At 41.0% G+C, this 26,660-nt stretch overlaps 1 protein-coding gene across 1 annotated transcript in view; it reads left to right on the top strand.

Annotated features, from left to right (window-relative positions):
* The first annotated feature begins 6,438 nt into the window (after positions 1-6,438).
* The window catches only part of LOC115138213 (uncharacterized), a 30,585-nt gene continuing 10,363 nt past the window's right edge, over positions 6,439-26,660 (top strand). The window contains exons 1-2 of the mRNA XM_029674820.2: positions 6,439-6,698; positions 25,468-25,520. Of these exons, the coding sequence (XP_029530680.1) occupies positions 25,489-25,520 (32 nt within the window). The 5' untranslated portion in view covers positions 6,439-6,698; positions 25,468-25,488. The remainder of the gene's footprint in view (positions 6,699-25,467; positions 25,521-26,660) is intronic.

The raw sequence follows: 26,660 nt of genomic DNA on the forward strand, positions 1-26,660 counted from the left end.
CCCTACATCCTTCTATAGATACAGCAAATCAGAGCCACCCATATAAAAAATACTATATTATACTATGTATTTACAATTGTATTCTACAGTATACTACAACATTCTATATCAATCAATCAATCAATCAAATGTATTCATAAAGCCCTTACTGCTCTTTAAATATGTTTGATATGTTCGTCAAAAGAAAGATCAGGGTCCAGATTAGCAGAGGTCATTCACAGTTTAATTTGAGACGACTGTACATCCATCGTGTTTTCCGAATGACATCATCTAAAGGTAGCATATATAGTGAAAAAAATAGTGGTCCTAGAAAGGAACCTTGAGAAACACCAAAACTTTCCGCATAGACCAATTACAGTTTCCAATCTCTCCAAAAGAATGTGGTGATCAATGGTGTCAAAAGCGGCACTAAGGACTAGGAACACGAAAATAGACGCAGAGCCTTGGTCTGACACCATTAAAAGGTCATTTATCACATTCACGAGTGCGGTCTCGGTACTATGGTCGGGTCTAAAACCAGACTGGAGCATTTCGTATACATTATTTGTCTTCAGGAAGGCAGTGAGTTGCTGAGGAACAGCTTTTTCCATAAAAACGAGAGGAATGGGTGCTTTATCAGGAGAGGCTTTAATACTGCTACTTTTAATGAGTTTGGTACACATCCAGAGCCGTTTAGGGAGCCATTTATTATGTTCAACAAGCACATGAAGAAGCTCTTTCAGTATAGTTGGAATAGGGGGGGGACCTTTTTGGCCATCTAAAGCACATTTCCTGCATTTCTACACAATCCAATGTGTCTATTTAGAAGCAAAGAAACCCACAGCCATCAAGGTAATTAATCATCATTAAATATGTTTAAGTGATTGATGAGACTGAACTAGATCAAATGTAATTAAATCATCAATATTTACATTTACATTTAAGTCATTTAGCAGACGCTCTTATCCAGAGCGACTTACAAATTGGTGCGTTCACCTTAAGACATCCAGTGGAACAGCCACTTTACAATAGTGCATCTAAATATTTTAAGGGGGGAGGGGGTGAGAAGGATTACTTTATCCTATATTAGGTATTCCTGAAAGAGGTGGGGTTTCAGGTGTCTCCGGAAGGTGGTGATTGACTCCGCTGTCCTGGCGTCGTGAGGGAGTTTGTTCCACCATTGGGGGGCCAGAGCAGCGAACAGTTTTGACTGGGCTGCGCGGGAACTGTACTTCCTCAGTGGTAGGGAGGCGAGCAGGCCAGAGGTGGATGAACGCAGTGCCCTTGTTTGGGTGTAGGGCCTGATCAGAAACTGGAGGTACTGAGGTGCCGTTCCCCTCACAGCTCCGTAGGCAAGCACCATGGTCTTGTAGCGGATGCGAGCTTCAACTGGAAGCCAGTGGAGAGAGCGGAGGAGCGGGGTGACGTGAGAGAACTTGGGAAGGTTGAACACCAGACGGGCTGCGGCGTTCTGGATGAGTTGATATATTGTGTGGCACCTTTAACCAATAGCCTAACAAATGAACAACTCTTAACAAAATACAAAGACTTTTTTACTGATGGAGTTATGTCACACATGCAGCTAACTCAAATATATGGAAAAGTCTGCTCTACCCAAAATTACAACCAACTAATTGCAGCATTACCGCAAAAATGGAAGAGGCAAGTGGAAGGGGGATAAGTAAGGAACTTGTCTGCCGGCCCTGCATTAAAAACCAACATTGATTAAAGCAAATTTTGATAATTAAAAATATATAGCAGCTTCATATTAAGGACCAAAAAATTGACAGCTGTGCCATATAGATTGCAAAATAGTTGGGAAGAGATTTTCAGTGTACCAATTCCAATGCACATGGTTTATGAATTGACACGCAATATGACACCGGATTCAAAACTTAGATTTTTTCAATTTAAATTATTGTACAATATTCTTGCAACCAATAGAATGTTGTGTATATGGGGGAAACAACCTTCCCAGCTCTGCAGATTTGCTGCGAGGAGGCAGAGTCATTTGATTATTTATTTGGGGCCATATGTAGCTCGTTTTTGGTCACAGGTCCAGGAATGGCTGAAGATTTGCAACATTTACCTGGCGACAACGCTGCAGATAGCAATACTGGGTGATTTGAAAAGTCCTAGTCAATCGATCAATAATATAATAATACGTTTATCAAAAATGTTTATCTTTAATTTACAATCTGTAGAAACTATGAGAATAGAAAGGTTCAGAATTTATGTGAAGCCTCACAGCACAGATGAAAAATATATGGCAAATAGAAATTCAATATGGCAGGTGTTAAAGAAGAAGTTACAGGTCTGTGAGAGCCAGAAATCTTGCTTGTTTGTAGGTGACCAAATACTTATTTTCCACCTTAATTTGCAAATAAATTCATAAAAAATCCTACAATGTGATTTTCTGGATTTTTTTTCTAATTTTGTCCGTTATAGTTGATGTGTACCTATGATGGAAATTACAGGCCTCTCTCATCTTTTTAAGTGGGAGAACTTGCACAATTGGTGGCAGACTAAATACTTTTTTGCTCCACTGTATATAATACGTATAAACTGGAAGTATAAGCCTAAGTGTTATTGTTTGTTAGTTTACTCCAACTAGGGGAGGGATGGTAAGGGTTTGCAGGAAATATATTTTATATTTTGAAAATAAATCTATATGTAAATATATATGTGTGTATATGTATGAGTGTTTGTATGTATGTTTATGTATGTGTATATGTATTCATGTTTATATATACAGTTGAAGTCGGAAGTTTACATACACTTAGGTTGGAGTCATTAAATCTTGTTTTTCAACCATTCCACAAATGTCTTGTTAACAAACTATAGTTTTGGCAACTACTACTACTAAAACTTCTACTTTCTGCATGAAACAAGTAATTTTCCCAACAATTGTTTACAGACAGATTATTTCACTTGTAATTCACTGTATCACAATTGCAGTGGGTCAGAAGTTTACATACACTTAGGTCTGGTTCATCCTTGAGAGCAATTTCCAAACACCTGAAGGTACCACGTCCATCTGTACAAGCAATAGTACGCAAGTAAAACACCATTGGACCACACAGCAATCATACCGCTCAGGAAAGAAACCCGTCCTATCTCCTAGAGATGAATGTACTTTGGTGCGTGAGTCACTGGCTTACTAGGGCTCTTTCATACCGTCCCTAGGAGTGGGTTGAGTCACTGATGTGATCTTCCTGTCTGGGTTGGCGCCCCCCCTTGGATTGTGCCGTGGCGGAGAACTTTGTGGGCTATACTCGGCCTTGCCTCAGGATGGTAAGTTGGTGGTTGAAGCGTACACATCACGGACAAACTGAATTGGTCCACCCACACAGACAGAGTCGTGAAGAAGGCGCAGCAGCGCCTCTTCAACCTCAGAAGGCTGAAGAAAGCACTCACAAACTTCTACAGATGCACATTCACCGCCTGGTACGGCAACTGCTCCGCCCACATCCGTAAGGCTCTCCAGAGGGTAGTAAGGTCTGCACAACGCATCACCGGGGGCAAACTATCTGCCCTCCAGGACACCTACACCACCCTATGTCAGGCCATAAAGATCATCAAGGACAACAACCACCCGAGCCACTGCCTGTTCACCCCGCTATCATCCAGAAGGCGATATCAGTACAGGTGCATCAAAGCAGGGACCGAGAGACTGAAAAACAGCTTCTATATCAAAGGCCATCAGACTGTTAAACAGCCACCACTAACATTGAGTGGCTGCTGCCAACACACTGACTCATCTCCAGCCACTTTACTAATGGAAATTGATTGAAATTAATGTAAAAAAATGTCACTAGCCACTTTAAACAATGCTACTTAATATAATGTTTACATACCCTACATTACTCGTCTCATATGTATATGTATATACTGTACTCTACTGTATATATAATCTACTGCATCTTTATGTAATACATGTATCACTAGCCACTTTAAACTATGCCACTTTGTTTACATACCCTACATTACTCCTCATATGTATATACTGTACTCTATACCATCTACTCCATCTTGCCTATGCCGTTCTGTACCATCACTTATTCATATATCTTTATGTACATATTCTTTATCCCTTTACACTTGTGTGTATAAGGTAGTAGTTTTGGAATTATTAGGTTAGATTACTCGTTGGTTATTACTGCATTGTCAGAACTAGAAGCACAAGCATTTCGCTACACTCGCATTAACATTTGCATGTGTATGTGACAAATAAATTTGATTTGAATGGAGAGAAGAGAGCAAAAAAAACACATGAATACATATAGAAAGAAATACCTGTATCCTGCCAGTGATTGAATGATTTTAGTTTAATGAAAAGCATTATATGATGTGATATAGAGGACACAGTGAAAGTCTATGGAGCGACAGACAGGGCTACTTTTGAATATCCCTTCTGCATGTGCACTACTCCCACTTACATTAGAAGACTAGAGGTTACATCCCAAATGGTACCATATTCCCTACATAGTAGTCTACTTTAGACCAGCTATCTATAGACTGGTCAAAAATCGTGTACTATACGGAGAATAGGGTAGAAACATCGTAAAGCTCATCTGTAACGTTTCCCTTGTTGCACTTTTGGATAACGTTGTGTGAGCAGGAGACTCGTCGTCTCATCTGCTTGCGGTTTCCCCCAAAACTAAGACATTTTGATCGATCTCGCCGGAACCTAATGTAGCTACGGTTAGCACCTGTAGCTATTTAATGGACTGAACGACGACAATATGAGCTTGTCATGCGGCCCTGCATAGTGAGTAAATTCAATAACTAGCAACAATAACTGTTCTCCAGTCCAAAATGTTAGATAGCTAACGTTACTGGCGTTGGCTAGCTAGCTAATGTTAGCTACTGTAGCTAGAACCTGTCCTTAAATTAACGTTATCATTACAACTCCATCAAATTGATTTAACGTAATAACATTTAAATCTAATCTATGTTTGTTAGCTAGCTACCGCGTTAGATTCATTTGCAGCTATAGCTAAACCAACACATTACCGTTAGCTATAGGCGACCAATGGCACGGTAACGTTAGCTAGCTAGCTACAGTATAACTTTAGCTATATTTTAATGTTAATGTTAGTCAGCATTTACAAACGTGTAGATAGTTGAATTCAGTGACAATTAGATGTAATAATAATAGATAGTTACCCAATTTGACAGCTTGTAGCTAACGTTACTGGCAACACAGGCAACCCAACTGTCAAATAAGTCTGAGCCTTGCCAGTGTGAGCTCGCTAGGTGTCCATGTGACCTTAGTTTCGCGCACTAGCTTTGATCCTGGCTGTACTGATAGTTTTCTGATATTCTTCTAATTACCTGTAGATAACAACCCTCAATTATTATTAACATTTCATTAATGTATGTTATTGCAATTATATGAATGGATAATTTGAAGTGGTGGCTGCATGCATGCTATACTGGGTCAGTTTGTAATTCAAGCCTATTTTGTAAAATTGCTTTATTATTCCTAGTCCAGATCTCCCCATTCAATGATTACATTTCTTCCTCCATCAAATGTAGGCATATTCCCTTACCCCCTTGTGTATTATTGAGAACATAATATTTGATGTATGAATGTAGCCAACTGTTTATTGATTAGTTTGATTAATTTTAAGCAATTTGGCATCACAGCATATTTTAATAACTTTAAGATTTGCATGATAATTAAAAAATGTTCAATGAGTAAAATGTTCACTTCTCCAAGGCTAGTGGTTAGAGCATTGGACTAGTAACCGGAAGGTTGCATGTTCAAATCCCCGAGCTGACAAGGTACAAATCTGTCGTTCTGCCCCTGAACAGGCAGTTAACCCACTGTTCCTAGGCCGTCATTGAAAATAATAATTTGTTCTTAACTGACTTGTCTAGTAAAATAAAGGTAAAATAAAATAAAAAAATTAAAACTTTGATTTAACTTCACACTGCAAACTCATCTCTTCGGATTTCTCATCTTCTACACATAGAGAGCGGCCAATTGGTTTATAATTGACACCTGAACTTGTATTCATTATTTAATCATAGGCTTTATACATATTTTCTGATAAAAAAAATATTGCGAACCATGACATTAAAATATTTTACTGTCCGTGCAGAAAGCATGCATTTCGCCCTTTCGCCGACGTTCTAAATGGAACACGATCTACTGACGAGATATCGCTGTCAGGCCGACGTCGGCGAGATGTATGTGTGCTGTCTGGGTTCTTATTTAAAAAATGGAACTGGTTAAGTCACAGGTGACAGGGGATGGATGGCTGTGTCACTGTCATGTAAAAGGAAGTCAATTGTCTATCTGTGCATAAATGAGATTGAACAAAAAAAAAGCACATTATTTTAGCACCTAATAGGACCTTATGTAAATGTTTATGTGCAGTAGCTCACTTTTTATGTGCACTAGCGACTTCGAAGTCACATGATCGCTCATTGAAGCCATGCAAACTCTAAGGCAGCCCAAGTCCAGGCCTTGCTTAGACTAACATCAAACATTCAAATATCCGTGCTTTGCCAGTGACATGGGACATAGTAGTCACGGTGGACTTTTCCTTCCCAGCGACAGACGGCAACAAACACGACAAGGAAAGAAAATATCATAGTCAAATATGAACCGAATATGCTACCTTCACTTTTCGGATGGTTTGAACTTTTATCCGTGAATTGTTGATACTACAGCGAAAGGGTGCCCACACCTTCAGTTAGCGCGACAGGTAAAGTCTCTCTCCATCTCCTCTGCTAAGTAGTAGAAGGCTAGAAAAATGTTATTACACGTTTATAAGTCACGCATTGACAACAACAACAGTGGAAAGTAGTTGTTGTTATGACAGGCCTATCGCTATTTACAAAGACGCACAAAGCAGGTTTGCACACATGTTGCGCGAGTTTCAAAGGCTTCCCATCGCATTTCCATGGTTAAATGTAAATCCTTGAACAATATTTGCATGTATACAATTTATAAGATCAACTTTGGAAATGCAGTTATTGAAAATAAAATACGTTTTGTTTTAGTAAGTACTGCACTAACACAAGAGAATGAGGGATGTCAAAGAATTAAGAATGTAATTAAGGCTATTGGTTTAAACTGTGTATGTGGGTGTGGGTGTGTGTGAGTCTAAAATGGATTTGACTTTAACTATATGCCAAAAATGTGTATTGACCTGTTGAATGCCATTCAGTTGGAGACTGAAAAGAGACAGGGATTAGACAGGGGTTGTGTGACGTATGGTAGGCCTATATGATATTAACATATGCAGAGCTCACCCCCCATAACAGTGATGAATGGGCAGGTCTTATTTAATGTTGGCAATAGCAGTTAAAAGAATAGCAGTTAATGATTTAACAGTAATGGTCCATTGAAATCAGCTAAAAGCTGTTTGCCTGGCCTTGGGCACTGTTTGCACTTCCTGATGTGTGCTTAATGCCATGTGAACTTCATATCTATCAGCTGTTACAAATCTCATCAATTTGCCAAATGTAGGCCTAGCTATTTCAATATGTGGATCATTCAGTACACCACGATTGTGTGTTTCACAGGTAGTGAGGCTGCTGTACACACATAGAACTGACCTCATAGGTGTGGGTGTTGTTGAAAATACTCTGCGACATAATGTTATTGGTAAAGGCTACGCATCAGTGCAATGTTGATCAGTGTGGCTCTCTCCTGCCTAAGAACACCTTACGTTGAATAAGAAGAAGACGAAGCAGAAGAAGAAGTGTCCTAGTGCCCATCCTACCGTTCTTGTAACCTAGTGACAACCAGGAAGTGTCAGCAGGGTCCATTTGCCCTTGGCAACAGATCTAGGATCAGCTTACCATCCCCTATAATGTTAGGATGAGAACACTGAACTGACTTTTGATCAGTAACTTCCTATTAAGTGGCTCTGTACTGAGACCAACAGCCGGTTTGTTGGCACTATGGGGGTAGTGGGGTTGGGTGATAAGAAATGCTGATAAGAGATTGAGAGAGAGAGCGAGAGAGAGGAAATGCCCAAGGCCATTTAAAAGGGGTGTTTGGGGAATAAACACAAGCACACAAACATGTGTATGCATTGTTTGTACGGAACATTTTAATGTAATAAAATTGTTAACTTTTCACCTCCAGACCTTCGTCATGCTTCTCATTGCAGCAGTCTGAGGTTGTTACTGATCGTCTAGACCAGTGGGCCTCAAACTGTGGTGCGCCCCCCCCCCCCCTCCAATCAAAAACAACATATTTTTAAGGAACTCAGTCTGCCTTTCAGCTTACTCTTGAAGGTTGTAATAGTAGAATGCACAAGGTGCCATTTCGAAATTGGGTAGTGCATCATCAATTTTCATCTTGTCATGTCAGTCATTGCATACCTTAGAGAGCTATTTATAACTTGTCAGAAACATCTAGCTCAACACCACTTGACGTTCCCCAATGCTGGAAGGTGGGCCTGAGTGAAAAAGTTCCCGTCTAGACAACCTGAAATAGTGTGTTTTCCCCTCTGGTTAAGAATGTTTTTTCTTGCTGTTCTTGGCTCCAAACAGCCACACGTAGGTGCATTATGTGTACTCATTGAACATGAACTGATACCCCCCCTTCTCTCTCTTTCTCTCATTTGGATAAACATTACACACACACACACACAAACAGAGATGTAACATTAGTTGATGGGTAAAGTAATTGCCCTGCCCATTCTGCGCTCAGCTCCAGACAAGCGCGCTGAAAATTGAACAAACACTGTTGGACAGCGTCATTATTACTAGGTTGTGTACAGAGCACCTGGAGCTCTCTGCCCCTGCCCACACACTGCACACACACACACACACACACAAACATTGTGTCTATATGACCTCACCACACCTACCCACGTAACAAAAATACTACAGTTTACTATTTTGTAGTAAACTGTAGTATACTGTAGAATACTATACTACACTTTGTAGTATCCCTTGATCATGTAGTGCTTACTATATAATTTTGTAGTGTACTGTGGAATACTATACTACACACTATAGTGTTGTCATGATAACAATATTGCAATACTACGATACCAGATTTTCCTTGGCAAAAAAAGAATACCTGAAGCATAATAAACTCTATGGTCCTTTAAAACCTACTTTTGTAAAATATTGTGTGCTATAGCTTGCAAAATAAACAAATGTGACTCTTGGTGACAACATAAGGCTGTTTTTCTAACATTGGGATTGTTTTCCTCAAGTAATGTAGTCTGCTTCATGTTTTGTTTCCTTTCACTCTCTACTTCCTAGCATCGATTGACGATTGATGATTGATGATTGGTATCGTGACAACACTAAAACACTGTAGTATCCCTTGACCGTGTAGAGCTTACTATAGAATGTTCTAGTATGCTGTATAATACTATATTAAATACTAGAGTATTATCCGCAAAAAAAACACTGTAGTAAATACTACAGTAATGTCCCCAAAAACACAGTTTTTAAATATATAATAATACAATATGATCTAATTTGCATATGCTGCACCTATTCCCATCCCCCATATGCAGCCATGAGTGAAAAACCTACATGTATATTATAGACCGCAGGTTATAGATAAAAGCAGAAGTGCCGAACTATCTGTTCAGACTCCAGTCATACATTCCTACAGGTTATGGATAATTTCCTCTTAGTATGTGACTAGTAGGTTTCTTCAAGGAGAAACCCCCCACTTCTATGTCAAAGATAATAAAAGAAAAAACACTGTTGTAAATACTACAGTAATATCTGCAGAAACACAACAGTAATTATTATAGTATATACTATAGTTTGTAATACTACATTATTTATACTATAATACACTTTACTACAGTCATGTCCACAAAAACACTACAGGGAATACTACAGTAGTGTCTGCAAAAACACTACAGTGAATACTATAGTATAGTTCCACAAAAACATTACAGTGAATACTATAGTATATAAATATGGTAATACTACAGTATTTAGAGCATAGTATAACATAGTATACTTTTTTCATATGTGTATCACCCAGTGTGTTGCATGATTATGGCCATTGGTAACATTTCAGTGATAGTGAGTTTTACATGGGCTGTGTCAGTGTCAAATAGCTTACATAATGTTAAAAGTCACCAATTTTACTTGACACAGCTTTTTACAGGACAAAAATAATTTTATAGACCAATTCCAGTATCCTGGAAGTCAATACTGATGTGTGTGTTCGTTATGTATTGTGTGTATTTGATAATCTAATGAGGTCCTATTGCAATCTCATGAGACCACATTTTGTGTACTTTAGTCGTCATGACATATCACCATGGCTACGGGTACCAGGGTAACCCATCTGGCCTTACCTGGCCTTATTCAAATGAACCCACTTTTAATGCTGCGTCATTGTGTGTTCATGGCTCACATTTCGCTTCGCAAAAAATCTGTAGGCTGATGACTTTTAGACTGAAGCATTATATCTGTGAAACGTATTATGATGGCATCACAAACTACAATATTGTGTTTACTTAATTCAGTCACAGTATCAGCTTTTCTGTGAAAGTGCTTTGGTTATCAAGAGCGAGATAAGTCTACGCAAAGCTTGTGGCAAGGAAGTATAGGCTTGATAAACTCTCACACACATCTAACTGCCAAATGCCATATACAGAATAACAAGAGTGAATGAACCGGTGAGAGGCATGGATTTTGAATCATTTCGTAGGGTCTTAAACGCCATAAAGTTGATAAGAGGGGTCCAAAATGGCCCTCCTATGAAGAAAATATGGGCTGTTCTATAAAAACTCACTATCCACACACACACTGATGCTTGCACACAAGCACACTGTACTGTAAGTTACAGTATATATTTTCAATGTATTATCACAAGCCGACCTTTCTAAAGGTCTACAGGAGTCACATAGTGACATTCTGTTCTTGTCTTCCATCTCTCTGTGTGAATAGTCAAAGGGCCCTTATTTTATTTGTTTGATACTGTAGCTCGCTGGGGGCCTTTTACAGTGGAGAGATTTAGATATTTCACATTAAAACTTTTACAGCTTATATTATTGCCCATTATTGGCCAAATTCTAGCAGATCCCCAGCGTCTCATTAAACAAGCTCTCAGAGGAGAGTTTCAGAGACTGATATTCAACGTCTATCTCTCAGAGAAAATATTCTGATGAATAATTATAACATGAAAAATAAATGTTATAGCCCTGTGTTTTGTACATTATGCTACCTGTATTTTGTCTTATTTGGTATGGTGAAATGTTTGGACTATCAACACGAACCTGCAGTGTAACAGATATGGTGGATGGCTTTCAGCTATTTCAGATAAAAACAACAATCAACACAGCTATGCCCTGTGACGAACCATGAAACAGGCAAAGCGTCAATACAGGGCTAAGATTGAATCATACTACACCGGCTCCGATGCTCGTTTTACATTTAACATTTACATTTAAGTCATTTAGCAGACGCTCTTATCCAGAGCGACTTACAAATTGGTGCATTCACCTTATGACATCCAGTGGAACAGTAGTGCATCTAAATCTTTTAAGGGAGGGGGTGAGAGGGATTACTTTATCCTATCCTAGGTATTCCTTAAAGAGGTGGGGTTTCAGGTGTCTCCGGAAGGTGGTGATTGACTCCGCTGTCCTGGCGTCGTGAGGGAGTTTGTTCCACCATTGGGGGGCCAGAGCAGCGAACAGTTTTGACTGGGCTGAGCGGGAACTGTACTTCCTCAGTGGTAGGGAGGCGAGCAGGCCAGAGGTGGATGAACGCAGTGCCCTTGTTTGGGTGTAGGGCCTGATCAGAGCCTGGAGGTACTGAGGACATACTGAGGACACAGTTTTATGTGGCAGGGCTTGCAAACTATTACACACTGCAAAGGGAAGCACAGCCGCGAGCTGCCCTGTAAAACGAGCCTACCAGATGAGCTAAATCACTTCTATGCTCGCTTCGAGGCAAGCTACACTGAGGCATGCAAGAGAGCATCAGCTGTTCCGGACGACTGTGTGATCACGCTCTCCTTAGCTGCGGGGCCAGACGGATTACCAGGATGTGTGCTCCGGGTATGTGCTGACCAACTGGCAGGTGTCTTCACTGACATTTTCAACATGTCCCTGATTGAGTCTGTAATATCAACATGTTTCAAGCAGACCACCATAGTCCCTATGCCCAAGAACACAAAGGCAACCTGCCTAAATGACTACAGACCCGTAGCACTCACCTCTGTAGCCATGAAGTGCTTTGAAAGGTTGGTAATGGCTCACATCAACACCATTATCAGAAACCCTAGACCCACTCCAATTTGCATACCGCCCAAACAGATCCACAGATGATGCAATCTCTATTGCACTCCACACTGCCCTTTCCCACCTGGACAAAAGGAACACTTATGTGAGAATGCTGTTCATTGATGACAGCTCAGCATTCAATACCATAGTACCCTCAAAGCTCATCACTAAGATAAGGATCCTGGGACTAAACACCTCCCTCTGCAACTGGATCCTGGACATCCTGACGGGCCGCCCCCAGGTGGTGAGGGTAGGTAGCAACACATCTGCCATGATGATCCTCAACACTGGAGCTCCCCAGGGGTTCGTGCTCAGTCCCCTCCTGTACTCCCTGTTCACCCACGACTGCATGGCCTGGCATGACTCCAACACCATCATTAAGTTTGCAGGCAAACACCGACAATGACGAGACAGCCTATAGGGAGGAAGTCAGAGACCTGGCCGGGTGGTGCCGGAATAACAACCTATCCCTCAACGTAACCAAGACTAACGAGATTATTGTGGACAACAGGAAAAGGAGGAACGAGCATGCCCCCATTCTCATCGACGGGGCTGTAGTGGAGCAGGTTGAGAGCTTCAAGTTCCTTGATGTCCACATCAACAACAAACTCTCATGGTCCAAACACACCAAGACAGTTGTGAAGAGGGCACAACAAAGCATATTCCCCTCAGAAAACTAAAAAGATTTGGCATGGATCCTGAGATCCTCAAAAGGTTCTACAGCTCCAACATCGAGAGCGTCACTGCCTGGTACGGCAATTGCTCGACCTCCAACCGCAAGGCACTACAGAGGGCAGTGCGTGCTGCCCAGTACATCACTGGGGCTAAGCTGCCTGCCATCCAGGACCTCTACACCAGGCGGTGTCAGAGGAAGGCCCTAAACATTGTCAAAGACCCCAGTCATAGACTGTTCTCTCTACTACCACATGGCAAGCAGTACCGGAGTGCCAAGTCTAGGACAAAAAGGCTCAACAAGCCATAAGACTCCTGAACAGGTAATCAAATTACTACCCGGACTATTTGCATTGTGCTCCCCCCCAACCACTCTTTTTACGCTGCTGCTACTTTCTGTTTATCATATATGCATAGTCACTTTAACTATACACTCTAGAGGTCGACTGATTAATCTGAATGGTCGACAGATTTTTACCTTGTCAGCTCGGAGGATCCAATCTTGCAGCCTTACAGTTAACTAGTCCAACGCAATAATGACCTGCCTCTCTCTCGTTGCACTCCACAAGGAGTCTGCCTGTTAATCGAATGCAGTATGCCAAGGTAAGTTGCTAGCTAGTATTAAACTTATCTTATAAAAAACTACACATGGTTGATGATATTACTAGAGATTATCTAGCGTGTCCTGCGTCGTATATAATCTGACTGAGCATACAAGTATCTAAGTATCTGACTGAGCGGTGGTAGGCAGAAGCAGGCGTGTAAACATTAATTTAAACAGCACTTTCGTGCGTTTTGCCAGCAGCTCTTCGTTGTGAATCAAGCATTGCGCTGTTTATGACTTCAAGCCTATCAACTCCAGAGATGAGGCTGGTGTAACCGAAGTGAAATGGCTAGCTAGTTAGCGCGCACTATTAGCGTTTCAAACGTCACTCGCTCTGAGCCTTGCAGTGGTTGTTTCCCTTGCTCTGCATGGGTAATGCTGCTTCGAGGGTGGCTGTTGTCGTTGTGTGCCTGGTTCGAGCCCAGGGAGGAGCGAGGAGTGGGACGGAAGCTATACTGTTACACTGGCAATACTAAAGTGACAATAAGAACATCCGATAGTCAAATGTTAATGAAATACAAATGGTATAGAGGGAAATAAAATTCCTATATTAACTACAACCTAAAACTTCTTACCTGGGAATATTGAAGACTCGTGTTAAAAGGAACCACCAGCTTTCATATGTTCTCATGTTCTGAGCAAGGACCCTCTTAAGTCGACCCGACACGCATGCGTCCCATCTAGCCATCTGGAAATGCAAATGCCCTACGCTAAATGCTAATAGCACTCGTTAAAACTCAAACGTTCATTAAAACACACATGTAGGGTACTGAATTAAAGCTACACTCGTTGTGAATCCAGCCAACAAGTCAGATTTTTTAAATGCTTTTCGGCGAAAGCATGAGAAGCTATTATCTGATAGCATGCAACACCCCAAAATACCTGAAGGGGACGTAAACAAAATAATTAGCATAGCCGGCGCTACACAAAACGCAGAAATAAAATATAAAACATTCATTACCTTTGACGATCTTCTTTGTTGGCACTCCTAGATGTCCCATAAACATCACTATTGGGTCTTTTTTTTCGATTAAATCGGTCCATATATACCCTAAATATCGATCTATGAAGACTGTGTGATCCAGGAAAAAACACAGTTTTAAAACGCAACGTCATTTTTTTAAATTAAAAAAGTCGACGATAAACTTTCACAAAACACTTCGAAATACTTTTGTAATCCAACTTTAGGTATTAGTAAACGTTAATAATCTATCAAATTGATCACGGGGCGATGTGTATTCAATAGCTCCACGTCTTGAAATCATGTCCGGAAATTTCTCATCCAAAACATCCTGTCGGAGACCGGAAGGAATGGGCTCTCTCTCACTAGTTTGACCAAGAAACAAAGCCCAGGCAATTGACAAGACTGGCGACATCGTGTGGAAGCTGTAGGACTTGCAATCTCAGCCCCATGTAATTTGCTTTCCAACAGACAATACATGCAAGTGGCGCATTGATATATTTTCCAGATTTTGGTGATCAGTTTTTCTTGCGCTTTTCGATGATGTTATAGTCACAGCCGTGATTTAACCCGTTTTAGAAACGTCAGAGTGTTTTCTATCCACACATACTAATCATATGCATATACTATATTCCTGGCATGAGTAGCAGGACGCTGAAATGTTGCGCGATTTTTAACAGAATGTTCGAAAAAGTAGGGGGTAGACTTAACAGGTTAAACGTTAGCTATCTTACATAGCACATATTGCATTTTTACTTTCTTCTCAACACTTTGTTTTTGCATTATTTAAACCAAATTGAACATGTTTCATTATTTACTTGAGGCTAAATTGATTATATTGATGTATTATATTAAGTTAAAATAAGTGTTCATTCAGTATTGTTGTAATTGTCATTATTACAAATAAATAAATAAAAATAGTCAGATTAATCGGTATCGGCTTTTTTGGTCCTCCAATAATCGGTATCGGTATCGGCGTTGAAAAATCATAATCGGTCAACCTCTAATACATTCATGTTCCTACTACCTCAAGTGGGCCGACTAACCAGTGCTCCCGCACATTGGCTAACCGGGCTATCTGCATTGTGTCCCACCCCCACCCGCCAACCCCTCCTTTTACTCTACTACTACTCTCTGTTCATCATATATGCATAGTCACTTTAACCATATCTACATGTACATACTACCTCAATCAGCCTGACTAACCGGTGTCTGTACGTAGCCTCGCTACTTCTATAGCCTCGCTACTGTATATAGCCTGTCTTTTTACTGTTGTTTTATTTCTTTACCTACCTATTGTTCACCTAATACCTTTTTGCACAATTGGTTAGAGCCTGTAAGTAAGCATTTCACTGTAAGGTGTTGTATTCAGCGCACGTGACAAATCAACTTTGATTTGAACTCACAAAACGAAAAACATTGAGGACTGAGGATTGTGATCGGTTTGGTTGTCCGAGGCACACTTATGGAAAAGTTCAATCAACAACTCGACATCAACTTGAAGTCAACAACTCTCATGGTGTTTATAAAACTGCACATGCAATCAAAGGTAATAAAACTATCCACAAAGGACATAACTACAGTGTATATGTCTTACGTCACTTTGCCTGCAGTATTTTTGTAACAGAGAGACCATCAGGGCAGGTTGGCATCTCTAGATATGAGAGATGGAACACTCATTTTTCATCTAAAGATTAAACCAGCTAGGGCCTTTTCAGCTCAATAATTTGGGCTAAAATCTAGCTTCAGGCCATAAAAAAAATGGATCTTACTGGCAATGCGATGGCTTGCCCCCAATTCTAATCGGATTCACATTTAGGGAACAATCTGCAGCAATCCAACTTTTATTTTCCAAGATGGAATATTTCAATTTCCTCCCAAGGAAAATGACTCTGAGCATAGGCTCTGCCAAAGTGATAGGCCTGGAGTTTTTTTTATCGCCCTCTTTTTTAATCTTCTTCCTATCATCTCAGATCGTAAGAAACAGTACTAGGCAACAGAATCATAAAATTCAGATAAAATGCTATTACCGCCAAAGAATAATGACCAATATTGTCATCAATGATAGCTACAGTAAGGTCGTAAGTTTACATACACTTAGGTTGGAGTCATTAAAACTCATTTTTCAACCACTCCACCAATTTCTTATTAACAAACTATAGTTTTGGCAAGTCAGTTAGGACATCTACTTTGTGCATGACACAAGTAATTTTTCCAACAATTGTTTACAGACAGATTATTTCACTTATCACTGCATCACATTTCCAGTGGGTCAAAAGTTTACATACACTAAGTTGACTGTGCCTTTAAACAGCTTGGAAAATTCGAGAAAATTATGTAATGGCTTTAGAAGCTTCTGATAGGCATCATTGACATAATTTCATTCATTTGGAGGTGTACCTGTGGATGTATTTCAAGACCTAACTTCAAACTCAGTGTCTCTTTGCTTGACATCATGGGAAAATCAAAAGAAGTCAGATAGAAGGGAAAATCTCAAGAAGTCAAGACCTCAAAAATACATTGTTGACCTCCACAAGTATGGTTCATCCTTGGGAGCAATTTCCAAATGCCTGAAGGTACCATGTTCATCTGTACAAACAATAGTACGCAGGTATAAACACCATGGGACCATGCAGCCATCATACTGCTTAGGAAGGAGACACGTTCTGTCTCCTAGAGACGAACGTACTTTGGTGCGAAAAGTGCAAATCAATCCCAGAACAACAGCATAGGACTTTGTGAAGATGCTGGAGGAAACAGGTACAAAAGTATCTATATCCACAGTAGAAATGAGTCCTATATCGACATAACCTGAAAGGCCGCTCAGCAAGGAAGAAGCCACTGCTCCAAAACCGCCATTAAAAAAGCCAGACTACGGTTTGCATCTGAAATGTCCTCTGGTCTAATGAAACAAAAATATAACTATTTGGCCATAATGACCATTGTTATGTTTAGAGGAAAAAGGGGAGGCTTGCAAGCTGAAGAACACCATCCCAAACGTGAAGCACGGTGGTGGCAGCATCATGTTGTGGGCGTGCTTTGCTACAGGAGGGACTGGTGCACTTCACAAAATAGATGGCGTCATGAGGCATGAAAATGATGTGGATATATTGAAGCAACATCTCAAGACATCAGTTAAAGCTTGGTCGCAAATTGGTCTTACAAATCGGCAATCACCCCAAGCATACTTCCAAAATTGTGGCAAAATGGCTTAAGGACAACAAAATATAGGTATTGGAGTGGCCATCACAAAGCACTGACCTCAATCGTATAGAACATTTGTGGGCAGAACTGAAAAAGCGTGTGCGATCAAGGTTGCCTACAAACCTGACTCAGTTACACCAGCTCTGTCAGAAGGAATGGGCCAAAACCCAACATATTGTGGGAAGCTTGTGGAAGGCTACACAGAACATTTGACCCAAGTTAAACAATTTAAAGGCAATGCTACCATTAAATGTCAGGAATTGTGAAAAACTTCCAACTTCAACTGTGTCTGACACACAAATTGAAATCCGAAGCTCATTATTCTGTTGGAAGTACTCCAGGTGAGAACAATGATTAGTAATTTTGATGTTCTGATGTAACTCAAAGGCTACCGTTATTGGTTACCCAGGGACCTATGAAGAGGGAGTATTGATATGATGTAATAATATGCTTTTTATTGACAGTAGTGACGGTCTCTAACTCATCCCTCACTCATCCCTCCTTAGTTCTCCTTCTTCTGGTCTACTGTACTGTCTGTCAGTCAGTCTGTCAGTCTTTATCTTTTAGGTCAGTGGTGCACAACTCTAGTACTTAAGGGCTACAGTGTTTGCTGATATTAATCCTTCCCTTTCAGTATTAAAGTGTGTTACAGTAGTAACCAGGTGTAGTAGTAACCATCTCTGAGTTATATAGATTCAATCCAAAACCAGCCGTACTCTGTGCCCCATTGTCTGGAGTTGGGTGTGAACTGTAGTCTACTTAACTTCAGGTAACATAAGTAACTCATACCTTCTCACCACTAGAAGCCTGAAGTACACAAGCAGGTATTTTAGTTTTGCTTCCTTCAACAATTACCACAGAGTGTGCATGCTTTGGAGTGGTCCAGGTACTCTAAATGCTAATAGGCTACTGTTTGTTTAACAGGTCGGTTCAGTTAACTTATTTTTTTAGGGTCTCTCTCTTGTTCAGTGGAGCGTCTTAGTTAGCCCAAGGCAGACCTGGTTTCAAATACTATTTGAAAACATTCAGATACTTTCAGCATTTGCTTTAAGCCCACCTGGAGTGCAAGGTGGGTTGAGTTTGCTCTTTGGGGACATTTCTTTTGGTTCCATTTAGGCAGGAAAGTTCAATCAAGCACAGTTGAAGTTATAAGTTGTATTTGTTATATGTACAGGATATACATGGTATACACCATCCAACGTTGTGATGTGTATATAGCATGAATGTATATGTGTGTGTGTGTTTGTGTGTGTGTGTGCGCATTGCTTGCGTGTGTGGATGAGTGTATATCTGTGTGGTTTTGTGCGTGAGTTGGTATCAGACCTCATACCCCGATAGTGTTTGCCCGACGGTAAGGGAGTGAGCGGAATGTGGCTGGGAAGTGTGGAGTCCTTGATGATACTGCGGGCCTTCCTCGGGCACTGTTTCGAGTAGATGTCCTTTATGGGTGGGGAGTATGGTCCCAGTGATATTACATGTCCATCTTCGCCACCCGCTGGAGGGTCTTGTGGTCGTGGACAGAGCAATTCACGTAACAGGCTGTGATACATCCAGTCAGGACGCACTCGATGGTGCAGTGGGAGTACTTGGAGGGTGCCCTCTTGACAAGAGTGGTGGTGTTGTTGGTCTGTGTCAAAATGTGGACGCAGAGGAACTTAATTGAGTGTAAGGGGCAGTATTTTGATGTTTGGATGAAAAACGTACCCAAATTAAACTGCCTATTTCTCAGGCCCAGAAGCTAGAATATGCATGTAATTGTCAGATTAGGGTAGAAAACACTCTAAAGTTTCCAAAACTGTCAAAATGTTGTCAGAATATAACAGAACTGATATTGCAGGCGAAAACCTGAGGAAAATCCAACTAGGAAGTGCCTCTTATTTTGAAAGCTCCCTGTTCCATTGCATGCCTTCCTTCCATTTAAAGGGATATCAACCAGATTCCTTCCCTTATGGCTTCCACATGGTGTGAACAGTCTGTAGATATAGTTTCAGGATTTTATTCTGAAAAATGAGTGAGAATGATCACATCATGTCAGTGTATGGCTGGGTGCCAGCAGAGTTTTGCATGCGCAAAAGCTTGGAGAAGACATTTTCTCTCTCTCCTATTGAAAAGCTACGGTCCGGTTGAAATATTATAGATTATTTATTGTAAAAACAATCTGAGGATTGATTATAAAAGACGTTTGACATGTTTCTACGAACTTTACGGATACTATTTGGAATTTTCGTCTGCCCCGTCGTGACCGCTCGAGCCTGTGGATTTCTGAACAAAACGCACCAACCAAATGGAGGTATTTTGGGTATAAAAATACTATTTATGGAACAAAAATAACATTTATTGTGTAACGGGGTGTCTCGTGAGTGCAATCATCCGAAGATCATCAAAGGTAAGCGATTCATTTTATAGCTTTTCGTGACCAATCTATTGACTTTCGTGACCAATCTACTTTGGTGCTAGCTGTTTGTAATGTTTTGTCTGCTGAGAGAGATGTCCTAACATAAACGCTTGGATAGCTTTTGCTGTAAAGCTTTTTTGAAATCTGACATGCCAGGTGGATTAACAACAAGCTAAGCTGTGTTTTGCTATATTCCATTTGTGATTTCATGAAAATTAAATATTTTTAGTAATTTAATTTGAATTTGGTGCTCTGCAATTCAGCGGATGTTGACGAAAATGAACCCGTTAACGGGATGGGTGCGCCAAGAAGTTAAAGCTGCTGACTCTCTACTGCAGTCCCGTTGATGTGGATTGGGGAATGTTCCCTCCTCTTCTTCCTGAAGTCAACAATCAACTCCTTTGTTTTGCTGACATTGAGGGACAGGTTGTTGTCTTGGCACCACAATGCCAGTTCACTTACTCCCTCCCTACAGGCTGACTCTTCGTTGTTGATCAGACCTACAACCGTGGTCTTGTCAGCAAACTTGATGATGAGTTTCTGTTGTGTAAAGCCATGCAGTCATGGGTGAACAGGGAGTACAGCAGAGGGCTGAGGACACACCCCTTGTGGGCCCTGTGGAGGAGTCCAGTTGCAGACGGTGGTATCCAGACCCATGGCGCTGGGTTTGGTTTTGAGCTTGGAGGGAACGATCCAAGATTGAGTTGAATACTGAACTGTAGTCAATGAACAGCATTCTCATATAGGTGTTCCTCTTGTCCAGATGTGTTATGGCCATGTGAATAACGATGGAAATTGTATCTTCCATGGATCTCTTGGAGCGGTAGGCAAATAGGATTCGGTCCAGTGTGCCTGGCATGTGGGCCTTGATGTGGGCCATGACCAGCTTCTCAAAGCACGACCGGGATGAGTGCGACAGGGGCGATAGTCATTTGGGCATGTCACCTTGTTTTTCTTTGGCAGTGAGACGATGGTGGTCTCCTTGAAACAGGTGGGGACTACAGCCTGGGACAGGGACAGGATGAAGATGTTCAAGAAGACATCCGCCAGCTGGTCAGCACACACTCTGAGGACTAGCCAAGGTATGCAACCTGGTCCAGCGGCTTTGTGAGTATTCACATCAGCCTCGGAGAGTGAGAGTCTTCCTAGATGGCTCTGTATTGTTTGCCTGGAAGCGAGCATAAAATGTTTTAAGCTCGTCTGAGAGGGAGGCTTCATTGGGCACCACACAGCTGGATATGTCTTTAAAGTCCATGATAGTCTGAGTTGTCAGACATCAATTCAAGTTTGAGTCTGTATTATGTTTTTGCATCCCTCATGGATTTTCAGAGCTTGTACCTGCTTGCCTTGTACACGTTGCACGCCACCGAGTCACCGGGGTTTGTTCTGCTAACATTTATTGCTGCAGTATGGTCTCTCAGCATGGTACTGATATCTCCGTTCATCCAGGGTTTTTTGGTTGGGGTGTGTCCGAATTGTTATTGTGGGTACAACATCACCACATTTCCTAATGAAGCCTGTGTCTGAAGATGTACAGTCGTGGCCAAAAGTTTGAGAATGACACAAATATTAATTTTCACAAAATTTGCTGCTTCAGTATCTTTAGATATTTTTGTCAGATGTTACTATGGAATACTGAAGTATAATTACAAGCATTTCATAAGTGACAATTACATGAAGTTAATGCAAAAAGTCAATATTTGCAGTGTTGACCCTTCTTTTTCAAGACCTCTGAAATCCGCCCTGGCATGCTGTCAATTAACTTCTGGGCCACATCCTGACTGATTCTTGCATAATCAATGCTTGGAGTTTGTCAGAATTTGTGGGTTTTTGTTTGTCCACCCGCCTCTTGAGGATTGACCACAAGTTCTCAATAGGATTAAAGTCTGGGGAGTTTCCTGGCCATGGACCCAAAATATCGATGTTTCTTTCCCCGAGCCACTTAGTTATTACTTTTGCCAGCAAATGTGCTCCATCATGCTGGAAAAGGCTCTCGGAAGATGTGTTGGTACCATTCTTTATTCATGGCTGTGTTCTTAGGCAAAATTGTGAGTGAACCCACTCCATTGGCTGAGAAGCAACCCCACACATGAATGGTCTCAGGTTGCTTTACTGTTGGCATGACACAGGACTGATGGTAGCGCTCACCTTGTCTTCTTCCTTGTCTTCAAGCTTTTTTCCGGATGCCCCAAACAATCGGAAAGGGGATTCATCAGAGAAAATTACTTTACCCCAGTCCTCAGCACCCCAATCCCTGTACCTTTTGCAGAATATCAGTCTGTCCCTGATGTTTTTCCTGGAGAGAAGTGGCTTCTTTACTGCCCTTCTTGACACCAGGCCATCCTCGAAAAGTCTTTGCCTCACTGTGCGTGCAGATGCACTCACACCTGCCTGCTGCCATTCCTGAGCAAGCTCTGTACTGGTGGTGCCCTGATCCCGCAGCTGAATCAACTTTAGGAGACAGTCCTGGTGCTTGCTAGACTTTCTTGGGCGCCCTGAAGCCTTCTTCACAACAATTTAACCGCTCTCCTTGATGTTCTTGATGATCCGATAAATGGTTGATTTAGGTGCAATCTTACTGGCAGCAATATCCTTGCCTGAGAAACCCTTTTTATGCAAAGCAATGATGACGGCACGTGTTTCCTTGCAGGTAACCATGGTTGACGGAGGAAGAACAATGATTCCAAGCACCACCCTCCTTTTGAAGCTTCCAGTCTGTTATTTGAACTCAATCAGCATGACAGAGTGATCTCCAGCCTTGTCCTCGTCAACACTCACACCTGTGTTAACATGATGTCAGCTGGTCCTTTTGTGGCAGGGCTGAAATGCAGTGGAAATGTTTTTGGGGGTATTCAGTTCATTTGCATGGCAAAGAGGGACTTTGCAATTAATTGCAATTCATCTGATCACTCTTCATAACATTCTGGAGTATGTGCAAATTTCCATCATACAAACTGAGGCAGCAGACTTTGTAAAAATGTATAGTTGTGTCATTCTCAAAACTTTTGGCCATGGCTGTATACAGTATTCCTCAATGGTCCTAAGGTTTTGCTTTGAAAATATCACCCATCCCTATCTCATTTCAATGGGAACATCAAGCATTGTCTCGAACATATCCTGACAATAATTTCCAGGTATAGGTCTATCTGAGAGCTCGAAGATACGGAAGCAACCACCATTTACCTACATATAGTCTGCTATAGCCTACATATTTATTTACTTTGTCATTCTATAATTTTCATGGAATTTTTAGTAGCAATTAAATTATGAATTTAGAATTTAACCCGAATACATTGTCTATAAATATTTTTACCAGCTTCATGTATTCTGCACCTCTCCCCTTTGCTACGGCAGCACTATATCCTAGTTCAATTCACAAGTGGACGAAACTATCTCAATGGAGAAAGCATCTGAGCAAGCGAAACAGCGCCTCTCCGTCTGGACATAAAGAGCATGACATGCCATGTTCTTTTTGTCCAGACAGCAGCAGATACATGGGCTACACATACTGAGACGGAGGGGCGCTGTTTCGCTCGTTCGGTTGCTTTATCTGAGATTGATGCGTCTTTCTGTCGGCGCGCGTCTCGGTCAAATAAATTATCTAGATTTTAATATTTTATTTGGAAGGGCAAGGAGGTATGGTAGGGGGTGCCAGGCAAGGCCCACTAAGGCTTGCCAATAACGCCGGCCCTGACTCTATGTAGGCCTACAGTGTGTGAGTTGTGAATAATGCAAAAGCATGTGGCAAATGTGTCACTAGTAGACCATTGAGAAACCATTTATGAATAGGCTACTTGTGCATAGCCAGGATCAGAAAGACACCAGGTGCATTGCATTTAATCAAACGAAACAGAAAGCAAGAAATCATTACGGGAAAGTAGTTTCAAGTTTTTGTTAGTTGTATGTATGTCATGCAATAAAATGCAAAATAATTACTTAAAAATCATACAATGTGATTTTCTGGATTTTTGTTTTAGATTCCGTCTCTCACAGTTGAAGTGTACCTATGATAAACATTACAGACCTCTACCTGCTTTGTAAGTCGGAAAACCTGCAAAATCGGCAGTGTATCAAATACTTGTTCTCCCCACTGTATCTAGAGGACATGCAGAAGGAAGCTACTTTAAATATTGTGTAGACGATCAAGAGAACTCTCCTTTCCATCAACCCAACAGGTGTCATTGAGGGGATTGGCTGAAGCTGTGCACTAATGACCCAATCGAAGCCATTAGCTAAGTGGCATTTTACTGGATCTCTCTATCAAACTGTCCAACGTCAATGTAAACCTGCTTGTGCCCCTGACCCATCAGTCCTGGGTCATGTTCAGTAGGAAATATTGTAGGAAAACATGATGCAACAGGGGGGGGGAAAGGATTTATGTGTTATTGGATAGGTAAACATAACTCTGTAACAGATTTTGTTACTTGTTTCAGAGTTGCAGTGAATGTCAATGTGACATTTACTGTTACATTGAAAGTGAATGCTGAAAATTCACTGTCTTTATATCTTAATAATTTCTTATTTCACAGTAATGTTTATTTATGTCATAATGCTGTCCGTAAGCACCACATTGTCTCTGTGAAAGTAAAAAAGTTAGTCCCTTTAAGATGTGCATGGCTTTTCAATGCGGCTACACTTTTTTCTGTTTTTTAGTGAAGACCAAAGCTGGGGGAGAAAGATACTGTGTCCTTGCTTCTCTCTCTCTCTCTTGCTAGCAGACAGACCCATTCAAGCCTCTCTTGTTAATTATTTATCCAGGCAAAGAAATACCAAAGCTTAGGGAAACACACACACAGCCAGGAGAGAAAAGATCACCCCCATCCTCTACACACACGCACATACGCACACACACACACACACACACACACACACACACACATAATACCTACTGTAAGCACGCTGTTAGACTCTTTCTTTCACACACACACATAAATTGGGATGGATGAATACCAAAGCTTTATCAGCGCTTCAGACAGACACACTACATCATCCCTGAACACAGCGCTCAGGCGTCACCATGGCCACAGAGGGCAAGCCAAGTCTAAACCTGACTTATGAGGTTCAAATCCTCCCGATAGTTTAGAAAAGCCTTCAACAAAGGCTACCTCTATGTCAAAGGACAGGTGAGTAGAGAACTCTTGGATAAATAAATTGACACTTCCTGAGAGTATGTGTCAAAATGTTTGTTGCTCAGACAGTCTTGGACTGTCAGTCTCAACCTTTCTATCATCTGGGTCTTAAAAGAAAATGTCACTGATTGAAAATGTCACCAAGTTTGATGGGACTTTGCTTGTCATTAGAGTTATTGATGTGCGGCAGCCGTAACCTTTCTCTGTGTTTTCGACATTATAGTGGTTATTTATGATTTTAAGTTTTCTATTTTAGTAACAAAATGCTTTTTGTCCTTTCACAGCTTCACTGCCCAGTTGGCCAGATGGGATGCCAATGCTGTAAGATGATTAAAAGGTGAGTAGGAGCATATTTGTGTGTGTGTGCGTGTGTGCGTGTGTGTGTGTGTGTCAGGGTTTCCAGTAGACAGTTTTAGCAGATTGAAAAAGATGAAAGCTGATAAATTGTTGCTGGCCAAAAAAACAATCCCATCGCAAAATAAGGCTTTTTATTCATTGATAGAAATATCTGTCGACGTAAATACATTTGACCGGCATGCTTATAGGTCTATAGATGAATTAAAACAATTGTTTTATTAAATTGGGGTATGTGTATTTTCATTAGTCATCATGTACTGTATAGTAGCAGTCAAAAGTTTTGACTTTTTATTTAATTAGGCAAGTCAGTTAAGAACAAATTCTTATTTACAATGACAGCCTACCAGGGAACAGTGGGTTCAGTGGTAGAATGACAGATTTTTACCTTGTCAGCTCAGGGACTCGATCCAGTAACCTTTACGGTTACTAGCTCGACGCTCTGACCACTTGTCACGTTCTGACCTTTATTTCCTTTGTTTTGTCTGTATTTAGTATGGTCAGGGCGTGAGTTGGGGTGGGCAGTCTATTCTAGTTTGTTTTTTCTATGATTTGGGTATTTCTATGTTTCGGGCCTAGTATGGTTCTCAATCAGAGGCAGGTGTCATTAGTTGTCTCTGATTGAGAATCATACTTAGGTAGCCTGGGTTTCACTGTGTGTTTGTGGGTGATGGTTCCTGTCTCTGTGTTTGCACCAGATAGGACTGGTTTGTGGTTTTCACGTTTCTTGGTTTTGTTAGTTTGTTCATGTGAAGTGATTTATTAAAACATGAATCAAAATAACCACGCTGCGCTTTGATCCGCCTCTCCGTCAATGGAAGAAATCCCTTACACCACTAGGCTACCTACCTGCCACCCCTAAGTGGTAGTTCCACTCATTCAAGGGTTTTTCTTTATTATTTTCTATTATCTACATTGTAGAATAATAGTGAAGACATCAAAACTATAAAATAACCCATATGGAATCATATAGTAACCAAAAAAGTGTTAAACAAATCAAAATATTTTTTATGTTTGAGATTCTTCAAAGTTGTCACCCTTTGCCTTGATGACAGCTTTGCACACTCTTGGCATTCTCTCAACCAGCTTCATGAAGTAGTCACCTAGAATGCATTTCAATTAA

The sequence above is a fragment of the Oncorhynchus nerka genome, linkage group LG12 (assembly GCF_034236695.1).
Source record: "Oncorhynchus nerka isolate Pitt River linkage group LG12, Oner_Uvic_2.0, whole genome shotgun sequence".
Lineage (NCBI taxonomy): Eukaryota > Metazoa > Chordata > Actinopteri > Salmoniformes > Salmonidae > Oncorhynchus > Oncorhynchus nerka.